Genomic DNA, 21705 nt, shown 5'->3' on the forward strand with positions numbered 1-21705 from the left:
TCTGTGTGTCCTCTGTGTGTCCTCTGTGTGTCCTCTGTGTGTCCTCTGTGTGTCCTCTGTGTGTCCTCTGTGTGTCCTTGAACTAAGTGCTCTGCTCACCCCTGACAAAACTCTTGAGCTGTTGTATCCCATGGGGTGAATGAACAAGTGAGGGAGGGAGTGAGTGAGAGATTGAGTGTATGACAAAGGGAAAGAGTGATAAAGAAAGGGAGGGAAGGATGGAGAGAGAGATATAGCGAGAGAAATGTGTGGAGGAGTGTTAAGGTTTAAAACAGTCATTAGCTGGAGTTGATGAGGTATGTTGGAATGGGAGGAGTGTGAAGGTGACTGACTGCTGGTGGAGAGCCAGTTGTTTCCACGTATCAAGACAGAGCATTGAGAACAGCTATAACACACCTGCTATAACCCTGATATCAGCCTGCTATAAGACTGTTATAAAGCTGATATGAACCTCCTATAAAATTGTTATAAAGTGGCTATACGAGCATGCTATAGTTCACCAAAGCCCCAGCCCACACTAGTGGGATTAGCTGTAATCTGCCATAATCTGGCTCCATTTCTTTGTGGTTCTGAATTGAGTGGATTTAATGTGACTGAATGTCTACAGCTGCCATCCATCAGACTGCTAGGCCTGCGAGTGTCATAACCAATTACCATAGTTCTAGCATCTGGCTGGAGGCTAAACTCTAGTCAGATGTTAACTAGATTAAAATGTAGCCTAGTGTGACAGTCACGCAATCCCAGATCAACCCTTAGCCAATACCCCCTAGGCCTAGGTATATGATTGAATTGATAAACACTATATGGTAATAGCTCCACCTCAACCTCTGATGGAAGTTGATCAATTGTACTTACACCGAACCAATGCCTTCAGATCTACACAATTGTCTTGGGGTTCAGGTCTATGGGGATTAGGATTTGGCTTTATCGCTCTCTCTTTAGATCTCTCTCTCTTAAACTTCTGTTTTTCTTACAGGCTGGAATGTTCATGTACTGCAGGGTCTTGACCCGATAAAGGGAATTTTAAAATTCAGAATCTTTCTCTCCCTCTATCCGTCTCCCCCTCCTGCTCTCTCTCCCTATAACTAATTTGCAGTTATGCTTATACATATTCAATTTCAGATGTGAAATCCTGCTAACCTCTCTCTTAAACACACACGTCCCCCATAAAACCTGAATTATACATCCCTTATCATCATACATTTACATTCATTAATGCAACATTTCTAGCTGACTAGGTTTTCATCATTTTACATTGACATTTTTAGATAGTAAAGGTACTGTGTAAGTTCTACATGTGTTACCATAAATGATTGTGTGTGTGCATGTGCATGTGCGCATGTGTGTGCGTGTGTGTGTGTGTGTCTCACCTGGTCTTGGGTGATGTCGTCAGCCATTCTTCATGTTTCTCAAATGTGATCAGATACGCCGCAATCTCCTGGAGAGAGGGAGAGAAATTAGAGACCTTACAGTGTTTGTGCATGTGTGAGGATGTTTCTAGATGACCTGCTGATGACCACTGCCAGACTGTCACTCTCTTATCGCCATAGTGACACTCAGGAGCCCTGGCCACAGAGCAGCCAGTCAGGAGAGAGATTAGAAACACCATCTGGAGAAACAACCAATCAGACACTCTTGATTGACCCAGGTCACTCTCCACTGCGGACAAAAAGCTCAGAGCACACACGCGCACCCCCACACACACACACACACACACACACACACACACACACACACACACACACACACACACACACACACACACACACACACACACACACACACACACACACACACACACACACACACACTCACTCACTCACTCACTCACTCTGCAGGTAAGAAGGTGTAGAGAGATAAGAGCTGTGTGTGTGTGTGTGTGTGTGTGTGTGTGTGTGTGTGTGTGTGTGTGTGTGTGTGTGTGTGTGTGTGTGTGTGTGTGTGTGCACTGAGAGCAGAAAAGTTCACTCTGAAAGTTTCTGTGTAGATAACATATAGAGCCCAAGCTCCACTCATCAGCCATCCTGAGTTCAACAAGCTCTCACAGTCTCACTGCAGAATTAGACGTTTATTCACGTTTCTCCAAACTTCAAATTTACTCCAAACATTAAGAGTTAATGTTTTGGATAGGGTTGAAACATTAAGCTTAGGCACTTATTCCGAATGGTTTAAGGTAAGGGTTCATGTTTGGGATAGGGTTAAAACCCCCAAAATTAAAACAATTGTCCACCACTCGGATCGAACACCCCCTCGTCCGCCACCCTCGTCCACAACACCCTAGCCAAACCCAAGTCTACTTGATGGTAATAGTGCTCACGGTTGCCCCTAGTGGCCTGTTTTGAAGGCATTTCCCGCCATCCTTTCAAAATCACTCACAGCGATCTGCCTGCCTGAGCTTACCTTGCAGTACCTTTCTAACCATCTCTCTCTCTCTGTTTCTCTGTCCACCCTTCCCCTATTTCTGTTTCTGTTAACAATGAGAAGATGATGCTACACACACACACACACACACACACACACACACACACACACACACACACACACACACACACACACACACACACACACACACACACACACAAAATGACTTTAACTCATTTGAAACCTGTAACCATTCCCTTTCCTCTGTGCAATCTTTCAACTCTTACTTTCTCCTTTCTTTGTGAAATGCAAATTGTCAATCAGCTGTTTGAAATGTACTATGAAGAGGCGCAAGAACACACACACACACACACACACACACACACACACACACACACACACACACACACACACACACACACACACACACACACACACACACACACACACACACACACACACACACACACACACACACACACACACACACAGAGAGATACAGGAGAAGAAGGTACCATAGCTACAGAGAAGGCACTTAGTATGATTGCTTTTCCTCTCTCTCTCTGTGTGTGTGTGTGTGTGTGTGTGTGTGTGTGTGTGTGTGTGTGTGTGTGTGTGTGTGTGTGTGTGTGTGTGTGTGTGTGTGTGTGTAAGCTTCTGTGCTTCGGACCCTGTTGAACATGAATCATGGGCACCTCTGTTAAATCCAGCCAATGATGTATAGAATGGTTGGTTGTTTAGCAACAAAACCAACGCATGCGCAACTATGGGGAAAAACAGAAGGTGTTGGCTTAAAAAGTTTACATGTTGTCAACAATGGTTCCTCTCCAATGTGTATTGAAAACTTAAATATATTTGCCCAATGAGCAGTTGCTGTCTCGCAAATACATCTTTACAGTTGTTGATTAGCTAGATAGTATTTTTCCCCCATATTATTAGCATTGACATGTAATCAGTCAAAACACCTCAAAACAAGACATGGTATCAAGAACAAGATAAAACTAGCTGAAACGAACCACCATGTTTCCCCACTTGGCAGCTTCTTGTCATCGTTGCTAGCTATCTGGAAATCCAGAATCACAACAACAAAAAGCCTTCTGCCCCATTGAAGTGCGTAGATGGTTTTCGTGACGTTTTCAGTGCATTCGGAAAGTATTCAGACCCCTTGACTTTTTCAAAATGTTGTTACATTACAGCCTTATTCTAAAATGTATTAAAGAAACACAAATCCTCATCAATCTACACACAATGCCCCATAAAGACAAAGCGAAAACAGGTTTTTAGAATCTTTTGCAAAAATAACCAGAAAAACAGAAAAGCCTTATTTACATAGGTATTCAGACCCTTTGCTGTGAGACGTGAAATTAAGCTCAGCTGCATCCTGTTTCCACTGATCATCCTTGAGATGTTTCTACAACTTGATTGGAAAGGCACACACCTGTCTATATACAGTTGAAGTCGGAAGTTTACATACACTTAGGTTGGAGTCATTAAAACTCGTTTTTCAACCACTCCACAAATTTCTTGTTAACAAACTATAGGTTTGGCAAGTCAGTTAGAACATCTACTTTGTGCATGACACAAGTCATTTTTCCAGTAATTGTTTTAAGACAGATTATTTCACGTATAATTCACTGTATCAATATTCAAGTGGGTCAGAAGTTTACATACACTCAGTTGACTGTGCCTTTAAACAGCTTGGAAAATTCCAGAAAATCATGTCATGGCTTTAGAAGCTTCTGATAGGCTAATTGACCTCATTTGAGTCAATTCGAGGTGTACCTGTGGATGTATTTCAAAGCTTACCTTCAAACACAGTGCCTCTTTGCTTGACATCATGGGAAAATCAAAAGAAATCAGCCAAGACCTCAGAAATAAAACTCCACAAGTCTGGTTCATCCTTGTGAGCAATTTCCAAACACCTGAAAGTACCACATTCATCTGTACAAACAATAGCACGCAAGTATAAACACCATGGGACCACGCAGCCGTCATACCCCTCAGGAAGGAGAGGCGTTCTGTCTCCTAGAGATGAACGTACATTGGTGCGAAAAGTGCAAATCAATCCCAGAACAACAGCAAAGGACCTTGCTGGAGGAAACAAGTACAAAAGTATCTATATCCACAGTAAAAACGAGTCCTATATCGACATAACCTGAAAGGCCGCTCAGCAAGGAAGAAGCCACTGCTCCAAAACCACCATAAAAAAGCCAGACTACGGTTTGCAACTGCACATGGGGACAAAGATCGTACTTTTTGGAGAAATGTCCTCTGGTCTGATGAAACAAAAATAGAACTGTTTGGCCATAATGACCATCGTTATGTTTGGAGGAAAAAGGGGGAGGCTTGCAAGCCGAAGAACACCATCCCAACCATGAAGCACGGGGGTGGCAGCATCATGTTGTGGGGGTGCTTTGCTGCCCTGGATTACCGACCTCTGCCTGCGCTTGACCTGTCGCCTGCCTGCCCCCTTTTTTTGTTAATAAACATCTGTTATTCGAACTGTCTGCATCTGGGTCTTATCCTGAGGTATGATATGCTTGGAGGTTGCCAAAGGCACCTAAAGGACTCTCAGACCATGAGAAACAAGATTCACTGGTCTGACGAAACCAAGATTGATGTCTTTGGCCTGAATGCCAAGCGTCACGTCTGGAGGAAACCAGGCACCATCCCTACGGTTAAGTATGGTGGTGGCAGCATCATGCTGTGGGGATGTTTTCAGTAGCAGGGACTGGGAGACTAATCAAGATCGAGGGAAAGATGAACTGAGAAAAGTACCTGCTCCAGAGAGCTCAGGACCTCAGACTGGGGCGAAGGTTCACCTTCCAACAGGACAACGACCCTAAGCACACAGCCAAGACAACGCAGGAGTGGCTTTGGGACAAGTCTCTGAATGTGCTTGAGTGGCCCAGCCAGAGCCCGGACTTGAACCCAATCGAACATCTCTGGAGTGACCCGAAAATAGCTGTGCAGTGATGCTCCCCATCCAACCTGACAGAGCTTGAAAGGATCTGCAGAGAAGAATGGGAGAAAATCCCCAAATACAGGTGTGCCAAGCTTGTAGCGTCATACCCAAGAAGACAAGGTTGTAATAGTTGTCAAAAGTGCTTCAACAAAGTACTGAGTAAAGAGTCTGAATACTTATGTAAACTTGATATTTCAGTTTTGTATTTTAAATAAATTAGCAAAGAATGTGCTTTGTCATTATGGGGTATTGTGTGTAGACTGATGAGAATAATGCTGTAACGTAACAAAATGTGGAAAAAGTCAAGTGGTCTGAATACTTTCCGAATGCACTGTAAACCCTATATTGCTGATGCCATTTATTGGCCAATGAGAGGCTTTGAATCCACCAGTCGGCCATACTGGCACTCCCCAGAAGAAAGTTTTGTCTACATGGGATACGTCTTTTGTCACGTTTACTTTTTTGTAGCAGGTTAACAACTTAGGCAGCAGGTTAAGAGAATTGACGTAGCAGGTTAGGAGAATTTGGTTAAGGTTAGGAAAAGAGTTAGGGTTAGCTAAAATGCTAAAGAATATCAACTTTTGACGTTAATTTGCCAAAAGACATGACCACAGAAGAAATAGTCCTCCATAGGAATGAATGGAATTCTAAAATTGTTCAATTAAATGTTCAAGGACAAAATTACATACAGTAACCGTAAATTGAAAATGACAAGTAAAAGTGAAAGTCCTCCATTAAAATACTATTTGAGTAAAAGTCTTAAAGTATTTGGTTTTAAATATACTTAAGAATCAAAAGTAAAAGGAATTGCTAAAATATACTAAAGTATCAAAAGTAAAGGTATGAATGATTTCCCATTCCTTATAAACAAAGCAAAAAACGAAATCACCTCACACTGTCAACTGCGCTTATTTTCAGCAAACTTAACATGTGTAAATATTTGTATGAACATGACAAGATTCAACAACTGAGACATAAACTGAACAAGTTCCACAACAGAAATTGAATAATGTGTGCCTGAACAAAGGGGGGGTCAAAATCAAATGTAACAGTCAGTAACTGGTGTGGCCACCAGCTGCATTAAGTACTGCAGTGCATCTCATCCTCATGGACTGCACCAGATGTGCCAGTTCTTGTTGTGAGATGTTACCCCTGTCTTCCATCAAGGCACCTGCAAGTTCCCGGACATTTCTGGGGAATGGCCCCAGCCCTCACCCTCCGATCCAACAGGTCCCAGACGTGCTGAATGGAATTGAGATCCAGGCTCTTCGCAGGCCATGGCAGAACACTGACATTCCTGTCTTGCAGGAAATCACGCACAGAACGAGCAGTATGCCTGGTGGCATTGTCATGCTGGAGGGTCATGTCAGGATGAGCCTGCAGGAAGGGTACCATATGAGGGAGGAGGATGTCTTCCCTGTAACGCACAGCGTTGAGATTGCCTGCAATGACAACAAGCTCAGTCCAATGATGCTGTGACACACCGCCCCAGACCATGACCGACCCTCCACCTCCAAATTGATCCCGCTCCAGAGTACAGCCCTCGGTGTAACGCTCATTCCTTCGACGATTAATGCGAATCCGACCATCACCCCTGGTGAGACAAAACCGTGACTCGTCAGTGAAGAGCACTTTTTGCCAGTCCTGTCTGGTCCAGCGACGGTGGGTTTGTGCCCATAGGCGACGTTGTTGCCGGTGATGTCTGGTGAGGACCTGCCTTACAACAGGCCTACAAGCCCTCAGTCCAGCCTCTCTCAGCCTATTTCGGACAGTCTGAGCACTGATGGAGGGATTGTGCGTTCCTGGTGTAACTCGGGCAGTTGTTGTTGCCATCCTGTACCTGTCCCGCAGGTGTGATGTTTGGATGTACCGATCCTGTGCAGGTGTTGTTACACGTGGTCTGCCACTGCGAGGACGATCAGCTATCCGTCCTGTCTCCCTGTGGCTCTGTCTTGGGCGTCTCACAGTACGGACATTTCAACTTATTGCCCTGGCCACATCTGCAGTCCTCATGCCTCCTTTCAGCATGCCTAAGGCACGTTCACACAGATGACCAGTCTTTCTTTTGGTGTTTTTCAGAGTCAGTAGAAAGGCCTCTTTAGTGTCCTATGTTTTCATAACTGTGACCTTATTGCCTACCGTCTGTAAGCTGTTAGTGTCTTAACGACCGTTTCTCATGGTTCATTGAACAAGCATGGGAAACAGTGTTTAAACCCTTTACAATGAAGATCTGTGAAGTTATTTGGATTTGTATTTAAAAAAAAAAATGTTTACCCCTTTTTCGTGGTATCCAATTGGTAGTAGTTACAGCCTTGTCTCATCGCTGCAACTCCCATACGGACTCGGGAGAGGCAAAGGTCGAGAGCCATGCCTCCTCCGAAACACAACCCAACCAAGCCACACTGCTTCTTGACACAATGCCCATTCAACCCGGAAGCCTGCCGCACCAATGTGTCGGAGGAAACACCGTACACCTGGCGACCTTGTCAGCCTGCACTGCGCCCAGCCCGCCACAGGAGTCGCTAGTGTGCAATGAGACAAGGATATCCCTGCCGGCCAAACACTCCCTAACCCGGACGACGCTGGGCCAATTGTGCACCACCACATGGGCCTCCCGGTGGCAGCCGGCTGCGACAGAGCCTGGACTCAAACCCAGAATCTCTGGTGGCACAGCTAGCCCTGCGATGCAGTGCAGTGCCTTAGACCACTGCGCCACCCGGGAGGCCTTATTTGGATTTTTACTAATTATCTTTGATAGACAGGGTCCTGAAAAAGGGACATTTATTTTTTTGCTGAGTTTATTATGCAAACCAGACAGCACATTTTCTTGTGTTTTAAATATTTACGGATAGCCAGGGGCACATTCCAACACTCAGATATTAATTTACAAATGAAGCATTTGTGTTTAGTGAGTCTGCCAGATCAGAGGCAGTAGGGATGACCGGGGATATTTTCTTGATAAGTGGGTGAATTGGACCATTTTCCTGTCAAAATGTAACGAGTACTTTTGGGTGTCAGGGTGGAGTAAAAAGTACATTATTTTCTTTAGGAATGTAGTGAAGTAAAAGTAAAAGTTGTCAAAAAATATAAATAGTAAAGTAAAGTACAGATACCCCCAAAAAACAACTTAAGTTTTGGACTTGGTATTTTTACTTAAGTACTTTACACCATTGGTTGTGACAAGGTAGGGGTGGTATACAGAAGATAGTCCTATTTGGTAAAATTCCATGTCCATATTATGGCAAGAACAGATCAAATAAGCAAAAAGAAATGACAGTCCATCATTACTTTAAGATATGAAGGTCAGTCAATGCTGAAAATTTAAAGAACTGAACGTTTCTTCAAGCGCAGTCACAAAAACCATCAAGCACTATGATGAAACTGGCTCTCATGAGGATCGCCACAGGAAAGGAAGACCCAGAGTTATCTCTGCTGCAGAATATAAATTCATTAGAGTTAACTGCACTTCAGATTGCAGTCCAAATAAATGCTTCACAGAGTTCAAGTTACAGACATCAACTGTTCAGAGGAGACTGCATGAATCAAGCCTTCATGGGTGAACTGCTGCAAAGAAACCACTACTAAAGGACACCAATAAGAACAAGAGACTTGCCTAGGCCAAGAAACACGAGCAATGGACATTAGACCGGTAGAAATCTGTCCTTTGGTCTGATGAGTCCAAATGTGAGATTTTGGGTTCCAACCGCCGTGTCTTTGTGAGATGCAGAGTAGGTGAACAGATGATCTCCACATGTGTGGTTCCCACCGTGAAGCATGGAGGGAGAGGTGTGATGGTGATGGCGATGGTGCTTTGCTGGTGACACTGTCTGTGATTTATTTAGAATTCAAGGCACACTTAACCAGCATGGCTACCACAGCATTCTGCAGTGATACAACATCCCATCTGGTTTGCGCTTATCGGGACTATCATTTGTTTTTCAACAGGACAATGACCCAAATCACACCTCCAGGCTGTGTAAGGGCTATTTGACCAAGAAGGAGAGTGATGGAGTGCTGCATCAGATGACCTGGCCACCACAATCGCCCGACCTCAACCAAAATGAGATGGTTTGGGATAAGTTGAACCGCAGATTGAAGGAAAAGCAGCCAACAAGTGCTCAGCATGTGGGAACTCCTTCAAGACTGTTGGAAAAGCATTCCTCATGAAGATGGTTGAGAGAATGCCAAGAGTGAGCAAAGCTGTCATCAAGGCAAAGGGTGGCTACTTTGAGGAATCTAAAATCCAAAATATATTTTTGATTTGTTTAACACTTTTTGGTTACTATGTGATTCCATATGTGTTTTTTTTCATAGTTTTGATGTCTTCACTGTTATTCTACAATGTAGAAAATAGTAAAAATATAGAAAACCCCTTGAATGAGTAGGTGTGTCCAAACTTTTGACTGGTACTGTATATTTAAGTATTTTTGTTGTTGTAGTGGGGACATTTTTATGTTTAGCTCACATAATATAATTTACAAAGTATGCATTAAGGCAGTGCTATTTGTAAAAAAAAAAGAAATGTAACAAAAAATCAAGAGTACGGATTATATTTGGGAGAATAGAAAAAAGTTTTTGATAAAGATAATTTGAAAAATACTAGAGATATAAGAGATGAACATGTAATGAATTGAAGGTTATTTGCTGATGTAAAAATCTAATTGTACCAATTTTAAGGCTGTGTTATTGTGGTGGAGTGGGGTCACAAGAACTTATTGTGAAACAATGGGGCCTCCAGACATTCTGGTGAAAAAAATAGGGTCCCAGCTGAAAAAAGTTTGAATACCACTGCATTAAGGTGTCTGTAGTAGAATGCACTTGGCAAAAACAAACGTAGACATTAACAAATGCATTATTATAGCTTCCCAAATATTTTGGGGGACTCCCAAGATGGAGTTGCGATGGCTTCAAAACACCGTCCCCTATCAGAGGATGTTAGCGGAGCGTAATTTGGCTGGAGCATGGAGCGGATCTAGAAAATGTTGGAGTGTCCGCCTTCTATTTCGCTCCAATTTCACTCTGGTGCCACTCAACCACAAGATCTGGACATGCTCTGCATTTTTCATTTCTTTCACCACTTTTCTTTTAATTAGGCATATTCTGTTTTATTTATTTCGCCTACCCCCCCACTAATGCGCAGAGATGATGATATGAGTCAACCAAGAAATAGTTCACACAGCCTGTGTAATTGATAATAAGACAGGAATGAGCCCATGCAGCAGCACTGGAGATGTTTAGATGTGTATACAGGCTATGTTAAAAATGAAGAATCTAACTTTGTAACAGTGCTAAAGTTGTCTATCAACTGTAAAATGTGAGCGTAACAGAACCAGTTACAACTGAAGTATCTGATAATCAATAGATTAGAGAAAAAGCTATTTGTTTTTTAACATAGCGGCCGCTAATCATCAGGTAGGTCCTTGTTTAATAGCATAGGTTGTTGAAATGTTGAAGGTTATTACGATCGCCTACTTCAAAAACAAATAGTACATAGTCACAAAAGTAGATGGGATGTTTGTAAAATTATCTTTCAAACAAAAAATGAATAGAGCGAATTTGGAGCTGCAGTTTTTTTGCGGACATTGAGTGCCGGAGCTCAACTCTGCTCACATACTCTGCCCCGTCAGTCATCTAGTGTATATACACTTGAAGTCAGAAGTTTACATACACTTAGGTTGGAGTCATTAAAACTTGTTTTTCAACCACTCCACAAATTTCTTGTTAACAAACTATAGGTTTGGCAAGTCGGTTAGGACATCTACTTTGTACATGAAACAAGTAATTTTTCCAACAATTGTTTACAGACAGATTATTTCACTTATAATTCACTGTATTCCAGTGGGTCAGAAGTTTACATACACTAAGTTGACTGTGCCTTTAAACAGCTTGGAAAATTCCAGAAAATTATGTCATGGCTTTAGAAGCTTCTGATAGGCTTATTGACATCATTTGAGTCAATTGGAGGTGTACCTGTGGATGTATTTCAAGGCCTACCTTCAAACTCAGTGCCTATTTGCTTGACATCATGGGAAAATCAAAAGAAATCAGCCAACACCTCAGAAAAAAATTGTAGACCTCCACAAGTCTGGTTCATCCTTGGGAGCAATTTACAAACACCTGAAGGTACCACATTCATCTGTACAAACAATAGCACGCAAGTATAAACACCATGGGACCACGCAGCCGTCATACCACTCAGGAAGGAGACGCATTCTGTCTCCTAGAGATGAACGTACTTTGGTGCGAAAAGTGCAAATCAATCCCAGAACAACAGCAAAGGACCTTGTGAAGATGCTGGAGGAAACAGGTACAAAAGTATCTATATCCACAGTAAAAGCGAGTCCTATATCGACATAACCTGAAAGGCCGCTCAGCAAGGAAGAAGCCACTGCTCAAAAACAACAATAAAAAAGCCAGACTATGGTTTACAACTGCACATGGGGACAAAGATCGTACTTTTTGGAGAAATGTCCTCTGGTGTGATGAAACAAAAATAACTGTTTGGCCATAATGACCATGGTTATGTTTGGAGGAAAAAGGGGGAGGCTTGCAAGCCGAGGGAAACACCATCCCAACCGTGAAGTACGGGGGTGGAAGCATCAGATTGTGGGGGTGCTTTGCTGCAGGAGGGACTGGTGCACTTCACAAAATAGATGGCATCATGAGGAGAGAAAATTACGTGGATATATTGAAGCAACATCTCAAGACATCAGTCAGGAAGTTAAAACTTTGTCGCAAATGGGTCTTCCAAATGGACAATGACCCCAAGCATGCTTCCAAAGTTGTGGCATAATGGCTTAAAGACAACAAAGTCAAGGTATTGGAGTGGCCATCACAAACCCCTGACCTCAATCCCATAGAAAATTGGTGGCCAAAACTAAAAAAGTGTGTGTGAGCAAGGAGGCCTACAAACCTGACTCAGTTACACCAGCTCTGTCAGGAGGAATGGGCCAAAATTCACCCAACTTATTGTGGGAAGCTTGTGGAAGGCTACCCGAAAGGTTTGACCCAAGTTAAACAATTTAAAGGCAATGCTACCAAATACTAACTGAGTGTATGTTAACTTCTGACCCACTGGGAATGTGATGAAAGAAATTAAAGCTGAAATAAATCATTCTCTCTGCTATTATTCTGACAATTCACATTCTTAAAATAAAGTGATGATCCTAACTGACCTAAGACTGGAAATTTGAGTTTAAATGTATTTGGCTAAGGTGTAGGTAAACTTCCGACTTAAACTGTATATAAATCATTCACCCCACTGCGAAATTCGACATACGTCCAAGTAAGCAGGATTTTGGGACATGACTTCAAAACCGGCCACTAGGGGCAACGGTGAGGGCTATTACTTTCAACTTAACCTTCGAAATTTGACGTTTAAGGGCAAACGTCCAATTCTGCAGTGAGACTGTGAGAGCTTGTTGGTTAACCCACATCTCTAGAGCTGGAGACTGGGCTGGGGGACACATACCCAGCCCTGAAATCTTCTGAAAACACACACACACACACATACACACACACACACACACACACACATATACACACATATACACACACACACACACACATACACACACACACACACACACACACACACACACACACACACACACACACACACACACACACACACACACACACACACACACACACACACACACACTCGGTCTCTTCTCTCTCTACACATCTCTCTATCTCTTCTCACCTCTTTCCCCCCTCTCTCTCTCTCACACACACACACACACACACACACACACACACACACACACACACACACACACACACACACACACACACACACACACACACACACACACACACACACACACACACACCTCATTCATTTATTAATCTATTCATTAACTCAAATGACCAATGGCTGTGGGTCCCCTGTGTACTTTCAGAGAGACACAGAGAGAGAGAGAGAGAGAGAGAGAGAGAGAGAGAGAGAGAGAGAGAGAGAGAGAGAGAGAGAGAGACAATTAAAGACTTACCACCAAAGAGCCGTTAAAACGCAAAAGGGAGACGTCAGCTGAAAGAGCAGGCTGACACACATTACACACACATTACACACACACACACACACTGAGAGCGTGGCTGTGAAGGTCGATTCTTAGGAAGTTACTGCCAGTCAGTCCCTACGGAAACCAGTGATGGAATGCTCTGAGCACACAGTGCGACACATCCACCTATCAGAAATACTGTGTGTGTGTGTCTGTGTGTACAGGGACCAGGGACACACCAGGGACCTAGTCCAGAAACCCAGTCCTGATAGGAATACCTGACCCCTCCCTTTCCACACACGCAGGTACACACACACACACACGCACGCGCACACAGACACACATACATGTTTACACATACGTACAAATGCCATAGTAAAAGTTTGAATGGTTCTGCAGTTTAGATGTATCAGCATTGCTTCAACCACTAAGGGTCTTGATCAGTCGAGACCATGCCCTAAAACTAAAAGTAAGGCAGTATTCAGAAAGGTAACAGGTATTTCTCTTCTCTTTCATGTTGTTCTAAATAGGCCATGGTCTGTTGTTGGCTGCTCTGACTCTCAGGTTAACAAAGTGTGTGTTTTGTTGCTAACTGTGTGTGAAATGGTGCTAGAGACAGACAATACGGAACATAGTGTGTGAGTGGGAAGATGAATTTGAAGGAGAGCAAGAGCCAAAGGGGAATCTAACTCCCCCACACACATCACAAATACAGTCTCTAAAACAATACAGGGAAAAATAACACAAAAGAGTAAGAACACCAAAACACGTGCATTACACACACAAACTGTATACACATGGTCAGTGAAGTAGGACCAGCATCGCGCACACACACGTAAAGTAACACACACACATAAAGTAACACACACGTAAAGTAACACACACACGTAAAGTAACACACACACACGTAAAGTAACACACACACACGTAAAGTAACACACACGTAAAGTAACACACACACGTAAAGTAACACACACGTAAAGTAACACACACACGTAAAGTAACACACACATGTAAAGTAACACACACGTAAAGTAACACACACACGTAAAGTAACACACACACGTAAAGTAACACACACGTAAAGTAACACACACGTAAAATAACACACACACGTAAAGTAACACACACACGTAAAGTAACACACACATGTAAAGTAACACACACGTAAAGTAACACACACACGTAAAGTAACACACATGTAAAGTAACACACACACGTAAAGTAACACACACACGTAAAGTAACACACACGTAAAGTAACACACACACGTAAAGTAACACACACGTAAAGTAACACACACGTAAAGTAACACACACACGTAAAGTAACACACACACGTAAAGTAACACACACACGTAAAGTAACACACACATGTAAAGTAACACACACACGTAAAGTAACACACACATGTAAAGTAACACACACACAACCCACTGGGAAAAGACGTCAATTCAACGTCTATTCAACGGTGATTCTGATGAATACCAAACACCAACCAGTGTGTGCCCAGTGGGATACGACACTTACAAAGCAATCTCATTAGTGGAAATCACTCAGCTGTAACAACGGCAATGTCTCATGCCAGTAAACACCCAAAACACCACATACAAGTTAATTATACATTAATCACACACACACACACACATTGTTTTACTATCCTTGTGGGGACAAACAATTGATTCCCATTCAAAATCCTATTTTCCCTAACTTTTAACCAAACCATAAGCTTAACTCCAAACCCCTAACCCTGACTCCTAAACCGAACCTCTAGCCCTAATTGTAACTCTAATCTTAAACCTAACCCCTAAGCCTATGATACCCTTTTTCCTTGTGGGGACCAGCGAAATGTCCCTGAATTATTCTTGTTTTACTATCCTTGTGAGGACTTCTGGTCCCCACAAGGATAGAAAGACCAAACACACGCACACACACACACACACACACACACACACACACACACACACACACACACACACACACACACACACACACACACACACACACACACACACACACACAGAGAGAGAGCATATCAGAAGATAGAAAGTCATTAGGACAGTAAAAGAACAGCCAACAACAGGAACAATAGCAGTGCCAGAAACAAAGGAGAGTTGAAGGATTCCCACAGCAATCAGAGACATCTGGGGATAACAACACTTTGTTAGTTATCAAAGTCCTCTACTCTCTCTTTCTCTCTCATCGAAATAGGCAATTAAGATACTCAAACACCCATACATACAAGCCATATACAGTATAAACCATCCCAGTATAAACAATGATGTAAAGAATATAAAGAATGATGGAGGAAAGAGAGAAAGAGAATGGAGAGAGATGGATAGATGTATTATTGACTGTGTGTTTTTGTGTGTGACTGTGAGTGTGTTTGTGCACAGGTGTCTGTGTAACTGTGTGAGAGATGACGCAGGTGTATTTTTCTTTTTGAGAATTCTAAGGGCACTTTCTGAAGACTTTCTGACAGGCATTATCAAAGACACCCTCAGCAGGGGTCCACACATTGTCTGAGACGCAACTCACTTGTTGCAGGCTTTGATGTTTGCCACTTATCTTCCCCCTACAGAGTGCCGCACATAATGCAAATAGAGAGTGAGAGAGGGGGGGAGAGAGAAAGAGGCGAGGAGGGATAGAGAGATGTGGAGAGAGAAGAGACAGACAGTGTGTGTGTGTGTGTGTGTGTGTGTGTGTGTGTGTGTGTGTGTGTGTGTGTGTGTGTGTGTGTGTGTGTGTGTGTGTGTGTGTGTGTGTGTGTGTGTGTGAGAGAGAGAGAGAGGGGGAAAGAGGTGAGGAGGGATAGAGAATGTGGAGAGAGAGAAGAGACAGAGTGTGTGTGTGTGTGTGTGTGTGTGTGTGAGAGAGAGAGGAGAGGTGAGGAGGGATAGAGAGATGTGGAGAGAGAGAAGAGACAGAGTGTGTGTGTGTGTGTGTGAGAGAGAGAGAGAGAGAGAGAGCGAGAGGGGGGGAAAGAGGTGAGGAGGGATAGAGAATGTGGAGAGCGAGAAGAGACAGACCGAGTGTGTGTGTGTGTGTGTGTGTGTGTGTGTGTGTGTGTGTGTGTGTGTGTGTGTGTGTGTGTGTGTGTGTGTGTGTGTGTGTGTGTGTATATATATGTGTGTGCGAGAGAGAGCGTTGTCTGGGTTTGGCCGCGGTAGGCCATCATTGTAAATAAGAATTTATTCTTAACTGAATTGCCTAGTTAAATAAAGGTTACATTTAAAAAAAAGGCTGCCATAGGCATCCCTGTCTCTCAAGAGAAGGCAGGCTATGTGCACACTGCCCACAAAATGAGGTGGAAACTGAGCTGCACTTCCTAACCTCCTGTCAAATGTATGACCATATTAGAGACACATATTTCTCTCAGATTACACAGATCCACAAAGAATTAGAAAACAAACCTAATTTTGATGAACTTCCATATCTACTGGGTGAAATACCAGTGTGACATCACAGCAGCAAGATTTGTGACCTGTTGCCAGAAGGGTCAACCAGTGAACAACAAACACCATTGTAAATTCAACCAATATTTATGTTTATTTATTTTCCCTTTTGTACTTTACTATTTGCATATCGTCACAACACTGTATATAGACATTATGACATTTTAAATGTATTTATTATTTTGGAACTTCTATGAGTGTAATGTTTACTGTTCATTTGTATTGTTTATTTAACTTTTGTTTATTATCTACTTCACTTGCTTTGGCAATGTTAACATATGTTTCCCATGCCAATAAAGCCCTTGAATTGAATTTTGAGAGAGAGAGAGAGAGAGAGAGAGAGAGAGAGAGAGAGAGAGAGAGAGAGAGAGAGAGAGAGAGAGAGAGAGAGAGAGAGAGAGAGAGAGAGAGAGAGAGACAGACAGACAGACAGACAGACAGACAGACAGACAGACAGACAGACAGACAGACAGACAGACAGACAGACAGACAGACAGACAGACAGACAGACAGACAGACAGACAGACAGACAGACAGACAGACAGACAGACAGAGAGCGAGAGAGAGGGACATGAGTGATATTTCTTCTGTGTTACAGCTGGCGATATATTTATGTTTTAGCACAATGTTCCAAATGCCTGTATCGCAAGAATCTAGGTTTCCATTTTTGGTTTGTTTTTATGAGTGTTCTGTCTTTTTGGTATCGTCTTCTTCGCTCCTTCTGTGCTGTGTGCACCTTCCCATTCACAGACAGACACCAAGCCCATGCCACTCACAACAACAACAACAAAATATAACTTCTTCCTCTCTGTTAACAAGCAGTTTAAACTCGCTATTTGTATTTGAGGTTTGGTCCAACGGAATGGGTCATATGGACACCGAAACGCTTAGAGACATTATTTTACTGTAAGAGAGGAAAATGTAACCTTTCTAATGAGACCCTTTTATGTCTCAATTCCCAAAATGTAGAATAGAGCAGACCCTACTAAAACGAGAGTATCAATGAACATGACTGTGAAAAATGAATGCTCAGTTTCCGTTGCACGTGGCATTGAGTTACCACTAGCAGCATTTTAGCCATAGACTGTCATATGCTTTATAAATGTGCTTTATGCTTTACAGTCTGTGCTTTATAAATGTGCTTTATGCTTTACAGTCTGTGCTTTATAAATGTGCTTTATGCTTTACAGTCTGTGCTTTATAAATGTGCTTTATGCTTTACAGTCTGTGCTTTATAAATGTGCTTTATGCTTTACAGTCTGTGCTTTATAAATGTGCTTTATGCTTTACAGTAAAAATACCAATTTATATCAGGAATTGGCAACTTGTTCTCATTCTGAGAAATAAGCATCTCCTTAACCAGGTAGGCCACTTGATTTCAACATCTTAACAAATTGAACAGGCTATGTTGTTTAAACAGTTGGAGACTGTTAAAATAAATCCAGGTTGGCTGGACTTTAAATATAAAGATTAGCTGGCTACTCACTAAAACGTGGTCCTGTGTTAATGTTCTATACTGCCTGCTACAACAAGTTGGTCATTATCAGTGGATGTGCATGGTTCTGCTTAAATTTGTAACAAAAATTGCATTTTCATAGACAGACTTGAAAGCCAGATCAGTAAATTTAGCAAAAAAAGCATAATTTTACATGCAATGTATTGACCTTTAATTGTGCAACAAAGCTTATTTAGAGAAAACGTTAAAGAAATTGACATATATATCCTGAATCGCCAATAAGTTTGAAAAAAATCGAGACATAATTTTTAGGCCATATCACCCAGCCTCTGTGTGTTGTGTGACTCATCCTACACAGTAATGCTCTCAGTTCTAGAAGTCAATGTCGCACAGAGAGAGGGCTTTACAAGGTCTGTGTGTGTGTGTGTGTGTGTGTGTGTGTGTGTGTGTGTGTGTGTGTGTGTGTGTGTGTGTGTGTGTGTGTGTGTGTGTGTGTGTGTGTGTGCATGAGAGTGTGTGTGTGCATGAGAGTGTGTGTGTGTATGATTATACTTTCTTTAAAATCCTTTATAGAGCTCGCCAGCTTGTAGTCCTAAAAAAAAAAAAAATTGCAAGCATTTTCTATCTCTGGTTCGTTTGCCAATCCTATGGAGGAAAAACGCCGAAAATAAGGTTTGAGGTTAACACAAGCTTAGGATATCTTATATGTTTTGTTCTATAAGATAATATCAGTCAGTTAAAGGTCCAATGCAGCCATTTGTATCCCAATAGCAAATCCTTTCTGGCTAACAATGAAGTACCTTACTGTGATTGTTTTCAATTAAAATGGTAAAAAATAAACAAAAATAGCTTCTTAGCAAAGCAAGAATTTAGCTAGGACAGTCTGGGAGTGGGGTCTGAGTGGGGGTCTGAAAATTAGCTGCCATTGGCAGAGAGGTTTGAAACTCTCTTTCTTATTGTTCCATTAACTCATTCACCATGTGATGATGCCACCATGGAAGGCCAAGACTCAATCCCACCAAAACAATACTGAAATTTCAGGTGGTCTTTTCAAACAGCTCTTACACTAAGACGGCATTATCATCATGTTTACACTTTTACAGAATTATTCCAACCACATAGTGTGTAATTATATACAAAACACTGAAAAACCTTGTTTTGGACTGAAATGGGCCCTATGTGCTTGTTTTGATTACATAAATGCTTAAAAATTCACAAAAAGTGACATCAGCTAATCAAGATTATGTCATAGAACAAAACAAATAAGATCTCCTAAGCCTGTATTTGCCACAGCCCTTATTTTCAGCATTTATCCAAAACCCCTTCATTTCAGTTCCATTCATTCCCCCAAAGGCTTTGGCAAATGAGCCATGGTGTTGTTATCCTCCGTTAGCGCCTACAAAACGACACCATTACTATTGCTCTCTATATGACCTAATAGTGGGTGCATGCATGTATGCTGGTGATTTCCGGACATAGGTCTACTCTCAGAACTGTCCTTTGTAATGGATTAGAAAGGACAAAGACAGAGATACTTACAGAGAGGGTAAAGTAGAGCGAGAAAGTGAAAGAGAGGATAAAAGGAAGGATAGATGGTGAGAGAAAGTGAAAAGGAGAACTTATATTTTTATTTTATTTCACCTTCATTTAACCAGGTAGGCCAGTTGAGAACAAGTTCTCATTTACAACTGCGACCTGGCCAAGATAAAGCAAAGCAGTGTGACACAAACAACACAGAGTTACACATAAACAAACGTACAGTCAATAACACAATAGAAAATCTATATACACTGTGTGCAAATGTAGTAAGATTAGGAAAGTAAGGCAATAAATAGGCCACAGTGGTGAAATAATTACAAATTAACAATTAAACACTGGAGGGATAGATGTGCAGAAGATGAATGTGCAAGTAGAGATACTGGGGTGCAAAGAAGAAGGAAATATATAACAATATGGGGATGAGATGGTTGGGGGGGCTATTTACAGATGGGCTGTGTACAGGTGCAATGATTGGTAAGCTGCTCTGACAGCTGATGCTTAAAGTGAGGGAGATATAAGACTCCAGCTTCAGTGATTTTTTTCAATTCATTCCAGTCATTGGCAGCAGAGAACTGGAAGGAAAGGCGACAAAAGCAGGAGTTGGCTTTGGGGATGACCAGTGAGATATACCTGCTGGGGTGTGTGCTATGGGTGGATGCTGCTATGGTGACCAGTGAGCTGAGATAAGGCGGGGCGTTACTTAGCAAAGACTTATAGATGACCAGGAGCCAGTGGATTTGGCCACAAATATGAAGCGAGGGCCAGCCAATGAGAGCATACAGGTCGCAGTGGTGGGTAGTATATGGGGCTTTGGTGAAAAAAACGGATGGCACTGTCATAGACTACATCCAATTGACTGAGTAGAGTGTTGGAGGCTATTTTGTAAATGACATTGCCAAAGTCAAGGATCGGTAGGATGGACAGTTTTACGAGGGTATGTTTGGCAGCATGAGTGACGGAGGCTTTGTTGCGAAATAGGAAGCCGATTCTAGATTTAATTTTGGATTGGAGATGCTTCATGTGAGTCTGGAAGGAGAGTTTACAGTCTAACCAGACACTTAGGGATTTGTAGTTGTCCACATATTGTAAGTCAGAACCGTCCAGAGTAGTAATGCTAGACGGGTGGGCAGGTTATCAGTTGGAGGCCACGGAAGGAGTGTTGTATGGCATTGAAGCTCGTCTGGAGGTTTGTTAACACAGTGTCCAAAGAAGGGCCAGAAGTATACAGAATGGTGTCATCTGCATAAAGGTGGATCAGAGAATCACCAGCAGCAAGAGCGACATCATTGATGTATACAGAGAAAAGAGTCGGCCCGAGAATTGAACCCTGTGGCACCCGCATAGAGACTGCCAGAGGTCCGGACAACAGGCCCTCCGATTTGACACACTGAACTCTATCTGAGAAGTAGTTGGTGAACCAGGCGAGGAAGTCATTTGAGAAACCAAGGCTGTTGAGACTGCCGATAAGAATGTGGTGATTGACAGGTCGATGAAGACAGCTGCACAGTATTGTCTTTTATCGATGGCGGTTATGATATCGTTTAGGACCTTGTGTGTGGCTGAGGTGCACCCATGACCAGCTCGGAAACAGATTGCATAGCGGAGAAGGTACGGTGGATTTCGAAATGGTCTGTGATCTGTTTGTTAGCTTTCCAATCTTTAGGGATCTCAGACGATACGAAAGAGAGTTTGAACAGGCTAGTAATAGGGGTTGAAACAATTGCGCCGGATCATTTTAGAAAGAGAGGGTCCAGATGGTCTAGCCCAGTCAAGTCTGGAGTGAACCAAGGGCTATATCTGTTCTTAGTTTTTTTTTTTATGAATGGGGCATGCTTATTTAAGATGGTGAGGAAAGCACTTTTAAAGAATAACCAGGCATCCTCTACTGATGGAATGAAGTCAATATCCTTCCAGGATACCCGGGCCA

General features: G+C 42.4%; 1 protein-coding gene across 1 annotated transcript in view; it reads right to left on the reverse strand.

Moving 5' to 3' along the window:
- The window catches only part of LOC106583131 (calmodulin-binding transcription activator 1), a 128917-nt gene that overhangs the window by 35119 nt on the left and 72093 nt on the right, over nt 1–21705 (reverse strand). Inside the window, exon 4 of the mRNA XM_045705826.1 lies at nt 1371–1438. Coding sequence (XP_045561782.1) covers nt 1371–1438 — 68 coding nt within the window. The remainder of the gene's footprint in view (nt 1–1370; nt 1439–21705) is intronic.

Source organism: Salmo salar, chromosome ssa22, assembly GCF_905237065.1.
Source record: "Salmo salar chromosome ssa22, Ssal_v3.1, whole genome shotgun sequence".
NCBI lineage: Eukaryota > Metazoa > Chordata > Actinopteri > Salmoniformes > Salmonidae > Salmo > Salmo salar.